Source organism: Entamoeba nuttalli (assembly GCF_000257125.1).
Source record: "Entamoeba nuttalli P19 unplaced genomic scaffold asmbl_1923, whole genome shotgun sequence".
Taxonomy (NCBI): Eukaryota; Evosea; order Mastigamoebida; family Endamoebidae; genus Entamoeba; species Entamoeba nuttalli.
The window spans coordinates 1-6068 of NW_008574953.1; the positions used below are offsets into that span (position 1 = coordinate 1).

A 6068-nucleotide genomic window follows, 5' to 3' on the forward strand; every position below is an offset into this window, starting at 1 on the left:
ATGACTTGCTTTTTACTTCTTTTTGAGTTCTTTTTTAAAATTAAAAATGTTATGTAAAACATTAATTAAATTTTATTTTTGTTAATCTTTTTATTCCAATTATTTTTTCAATTGAATGGACAGTCTACTCTTTTAATATTGTGTTTTATTTTGTTCAACTGAAGTTAATTCTCTAATAACTTTTCTTTTTTCTCAGTTGATTCACTACCAAATTCTATTGAATTTTGATGAGACACTTTGTTTTCTTCTTCCTCTTTTCTTTTAATGCACTCTCCAATAACGTCAACCACTTTTTGTTTTATACTTTCTTCATTCTTCTTTTCTATTGTCTTATTTAAATTTTCTTGAATTAATGTATTTTCTTCAGTATTCTCTGAAAGTGTATTAGGCGTTGTGTTTTGAAGCGGTTCAATTTCAATAGATTTTGTAAGTTTTTCTTCTTGGGTTTCAGTCTCTTCTTTTCCTAAAGAGGAGTTTTGAATAATTTCAGGTATATCTTCTGTGTTAATTTTTTCTACAAAATTATTATTATTTATATTCTGAATGTTTTTAATAGGATCATCTGATGGAATAATGTCAAGATGTTCTTGTGTATTTATACATGTCGTAACCTGTTTTTCTTCTTGAATAGACTGTTCGTTGTCTTGAGCAACAGGTTTATTTGTTCCATCTTCATAACATCTTTTTAAGTGCTCTGCTAATTTAAATACTGGTAAATAATGTTGAAGAGTTGTTAAAGCGAGTTCTGAGTCTTTAGAATTATCTTCTGTGATACCAAGTTGTGAATTTTCAATAACAGACTCTGAGCTGTCAACTTTTTGAGGTAATTTAGAAGAAATATTTTGATTAGTATTTTCTGCTGGAATCTCATTAGTTATTAATGGTTGTTCTGATGGTATTTTAACTTCATGTTGTTTTATAGGTTCTAGTGTTTCTGTTTGTGATACTGGAGGAATATTCTTAGATATTGTTATTTCTTGATTTTTTTTCAAGGATTCAAGTTTTCTCTTTATCTCTTCAATTTTTATAATCAGAGTTTCATCAATTTTAGTAATCTGAGTACCAAACAGTTCTTTTAGTATCATTGAAGATTGTTCAACAGATTTTCTTGTATTAGAAGCATTTAAATCAAGTTGTTGGCGTTCATTTTCAATTTTTTCTCTCCACCTTTTTAACTCTTCTTCTTTCTTTTGGTTTTGTTGTTTTAAATTTTCTTTACTCTCAAGTTCTTTTTTTAAATTTTCTCTCTCTTCTTCTGTAAATTCTTTTTCTTTAATTTTTTCTTCTTGAATAAGCTTTTTCATTTTTTCTTTTTCTTCTTGAATAATTTCATCAGGAGTTTTAAATGATGAAGTTTTATTTTTATCAGACTTCTTAGGGTCATTAAGTTCTTTTCCTTCAACTTTACGTAATAAATTACTCAACCCAGTGTCAGTTTTCTTTCTATCAAGTTGAATTCCCATTTTAGTTTTCTCAATATAACCAGTTATTTTTTCTGGATCAATTTGACTTAATGACCTTTCTAATTCTAAAATGTATTGTTCAGTTTTTCTTTTAAATTCTTCTTTCTCTTTATAAAACTTTTTTTCTTCTTCTTCAATCATTTTATCAAATTTTTTTTGCATTTCTTGATTATTTTGTTCGATTTCTTTTAATTGTTCTTTTAATAAAGTTATTGATTCTTTTGTTTGATTTCTTTTATCAATATTTTCTTGTGAAGTAAGTTCATCATACTCTTGTTGTATTTCTGCTAGACTAGTTTCTATTGGTTGTAAAGTAATCTCATTTTTATCAATAAGTTCTTCGCACTTTCTCTGAAGTTCTTCTTTTTCCATTTTAACTTCATCTATTTGTTTTTTAATTTTATTTCCTTCATTTTGTTCTTTTTTCAAATCAGATTGAAGCTTGTCTATATTTGATTTCATTTGATTACTTTCTTCTTCCATAACTACTTGTTGATGTTGTTTTTGTTCTTTGAGTTCATTTAATTTCTTCTGTCCCTCTTTAATCTCATTGCTAATACTAATTTCTTCTTGTTCTAATACACTCTTTTTTTCCTGGAAGACAGTGTTATTTGTATCCTCTTTTTGTTTTATAGCTTTCATTTCTTCTTCAAAAACTTCTTTTTGTGATTGTATTTCATCAATATTTCTCTCTATATCTTCTTTTTTTTCCATAGACTCAAGAATTGCATACTCTTCTTCACGTATTTTTTGAACAATATCATTTATTTGTTGTTGTGATTCATTTAAATCTTGAACGACTTCTTTAAATTTTATTTCTAACTCGTCTTCTTTCTTTATATCATTTTCATATTTCTGTTTTTTCTTAGATTCTAATTGAATAGCCTGTTGAATTTTTTCGTTGGCTTCACGGAATTTATTATAGTTCTGTAAAAAGATAATTGCTCTACGATTATAAGCTTCTGCTTGTTGTTGTTTTGGTGTTTTTTCTTTTGTTAAAGAAAGTTCTTTTGCTTTTTGAGATATCAAATTATCATACTCCTCAATCTTGACAAGTTTTTCTTTAATCTCATTTGCAACTCTTAGGGCTTTTGCCGTACTCATTACTAATGATTTCTTTTCATTTAAAAGAATCTCTTTTTCTAATCCAACTATATTCTCTTTTGGTTTAGGCGTTTCTTCCAGTTTCTCTAGTTCCGTTATAATAGGAATATCTTCACTTAGATGTACTATTTCAACCATTCTAACTTTCTTTTTTTCAAGTTCTTTTATGCCCTCGTTTTTTCTCTTTTCACTATTTGTTATAAATAACATTATTAATATCCTTTTGACTCTTTTACTTTCTTTATTGATTATAGTAGATAAGTGTCGTTTCTTTGACTCTTCTATAAACTGATTCAATTTGACGTCTTTTTAGTTTTGAAAATGAAAAAACAATTAAGAATTTATTAATTTAATACACATATTTAGATTTAGTTAAATAAATCTGTTATTTCATTAACAGTGCTTCTGATTTAAAGCATTACTTTTTTATAAAGTATTAAGTTTTTCAAATCTAACTCGTTTTTCTCTTCATTTTATTTTCTGTGGTAATGTCGAAGTTTCGAATCTTCTGTTATCAGGAAACTAACTTTAATTGATAACGACTTTTCAAATATTTTTTCTTTAAATTAGAATATTAAATATCACATATTGGCATTGTGACGTTTTAAATTGGAATTTATTCATTTTTAATTCAACAAAAGTTCAACTTAATAAAAATATTTATTGCTCGAAACTATAGAAACAAGGAGAATAAAATAAAAATATGACTGGAAATTAAACTTTCTTAATTTAATCTAATTTATTTAGAATTTGCGAGTTTAACTTTTAACTATTCAACAAAAAAGAATCGTAGTCCAATAGAATAAAAATAAGACTACGTCATAAAATTTTTAAACACACATCATTTTATTTTTCAGCATGTTTTTTTTTTGTGGATATAAGACAATCCTTCAAATAAGGTTTATTAAAAACACTCACAAACAAAGTAGATTAATTTTGTTATAACAAAATTTATTATAGTATTGACGAGTATAAATTTATAGAAAACTCGATTCAGAAGAGAAAAAAAATAATGTTCAAAATTCCTTATTTATCTAAATTGCGATATAATGGAATATAACAAAAAAACTAAAATTATAGTAAAAAAGTGTCTATCCAAAAATAGTTTTTTTAGTTTAGTTTATAAAAATAGATTATTTCAGGGTTTAGATGTAAAAAGAAGAAAGAAGAAAATTTTTTGAAAAAAAGGAGAAGAAAGATAAACACGTAAGTATTCAAGAATGACAAGATTGGTTCTAAATATCAAGATCATATGAAGAGTCAAGGGTATTTAAGGATCTTAAATCTATCAAATTCGGTGAAGAATGCATCCGTTAGTTAAGACTTTTGTTGTTTCAATTGGTATGATGACAGACGCTTATGAAATTTTCCTCATGAATATCTGTTATGTTATTATCAAAGAAATTTATGGAGAAACATCCTACTCATCAACACTGTCATCAGCCGTTTTAATAGGAATGGCAATTGGTCAATTATTATTTGGAGTTCTTGCTGACACTATTGGAAAAAAATTAATGTTCATTACAACATTAACGATTCTCATTATCTTTTCTATTTTACAAGCATTTGCATTCGAAGTTATATCAGGAGCAGGACCTTATATTATTTTAGCTATTGTTAGATTTATATTAGGTTTGGGTATTGGAGGAGAATATCCACTTTCATCATCTATTGCATCAGAAGATGCTAAACCACATAATAGAGGAAGAAAATTAGTTTTCATTTTTTCTATGCAAGGTATAGGTAATATTCTTGCTCCACTTGTTGTTTTAATACTTTTATATACTCCTTTAAAACTTGATTACGTATGGAGAACAGCATTAGCCTTAGGTGCAGTTCCATGTATTTTAACATTATATCATCGTGTTATAATGGATATGCCAAAGAAAAAGAAGGATCATGTTACCAGTAAGTCTGAGGTTCGTAGTTTAATCAAAAAGAATTGGTTTTATTTATTGGGAACGGCTGGTTGTTGGTTCTTCTTTGACATAGCTTTTTATGGTAATTCAATGTTCAACTCAACAGTTTTACAAGTCATTGGATTTGGACCATCTGCAGAAGATGAAGATCTACGAGATGGACTTATTTCAACAACTATTGGAAATTTGATTTTAATGTTAATGGCATTCCCAGGTTTCATTGTTAGTTTCCTTCTAGTTGATCGGATTGGAAGAAAACCATTACAATTATTTGGATTTGCTGGTACTGCTATTTGTTTCTTCTTAATGGCATTTTTCGAAGATATTATTCTTGAACACGTCCCTTATTTATTTGTTATAATATACGGACTTTCATTTTTCTTCCAGAATATGGGACCTAATACAACAACTTATATTAATGCAGCTGAAACATATGACCCAAGAATTCGTGGAACATTTAATGGGATTTCTGCTGCTTCAGGTAAAACTGGAGCAATGATTGGTGCTGCTGTTTTTAGTCCATTTACAAATGCATTTGGTCAAATCGCTACATTTTGTACGTGTGGCGCATTAATGATGGTTGGATTTGGGTTGTCCTTTATTGTCCCTGAAGGTAAAGGAGCTGATATTGAACAAATTGCTGATAGTTATCAGCAATTCGATGAAGAAACCAATCAAAAATGATTTTGTTATAATTTATAATTTTGCAATTTAAATTAATTTTTTATCTTCTTTGTATCGTCTCTTCTTAGTTTCGAATATGATATATCAAGAAACACTAAAATAAATTAAAGCATAAAAATTTAATTATTATTTGGTTATGATGTTATATTTAGTGAGATATTACCTATTCAATGTTAATGGTTATTAATTAAAAATATTTAAAATGAATGATTGTTAAGGAAGTATTTATTATGATGGTATTATTTATTGAGTTAGATGTAAGTATACTTGATAATGATGGTGTTGTGCTGAATATATGTGCTGATTTCAAGAAAAAGTGATTGTTAAGTGATTGTTGGCATTGAAGAAGGTGAAACATGAACAAAGTGTTATTAATATTTTCTTGTTAAAATAACAACTTAAAAATAAAGAGGTTTAAAATATGAATTAAATTAAAATAAAAACAAGGTAACAACTTAAATAAAGAATAATTAAATTGATGGACTTTATTTTAATAAAAACATAACGTGCTGAAGAAACTGAATCATTCACTTCTCAACGTGATGAAAATATAATCTTTAGGTTAATCATAATTGATTTGTTTTTATTTATAAAATATCTTCTTACAATTAATTTTATTCTTTTATAGTAATTTATTTTTAGGAAACAATTTTATCCTTTTTTAAAGAAATAATACGTCAGGTTAATCTTATAACCATTTTTTAAATTTAGTTTATTTTTTATTTAAAAATTAAAAACATATAAATAAAATTTTACTTTCAAGAATAAATTCATAGTCTGGTTTTAAAATAATTATAATAGTCATTAAAGGTATTTTTTTTAATTTAGAAGAAAAAGGTCAATTAATACATATAACTTCATTTTGTTGTTATGATTATTGAGAAGTGTTTATTTCAGT

At 26.2% G+C, this 6068-nt stretch overlaps 2 protein-coding genes across 2 annotated transcripts; one reads left to right on the forward strand and one right to left on the reverse strand.

Annotated features, from left to right (window-relative positions):
- Positions 1–164: 164 nt before the first annotated feature.
- Positions 165–2777, reverse strand: ENU1_002530 (hypothetical protein; the record flags this gene model as incomplete). The annotated part of the gene is made up of 1 exon (XM_008856461.1): positions 165–2777. The coding sequence occupies one exon, from the start codon at positions 2775–2777 to the stop codon at positions 165–167; it is 2613 nt and encodes an 870-aa protein (XP_008854683.1).
- Positions 2778–3871: 1094 nt separating this feature from the next.
- ENU1_002540 (phosphate transporter, putative) lies at positions 3872–5170 on the forward strand (the record flags this gene model as incomplete). The annotated part of the gene is made up of 1 exon (XM_008856462.1): positions 3872–5170. One exon carries the CDS (start codon positions 3872–3874, stop codon positions 5168–5170), a length of 1299 nt encoding a protein of 432 aa, XP_008854684.1.
- Positions 5171–6068: the final 898 nt, after the last annotated feature.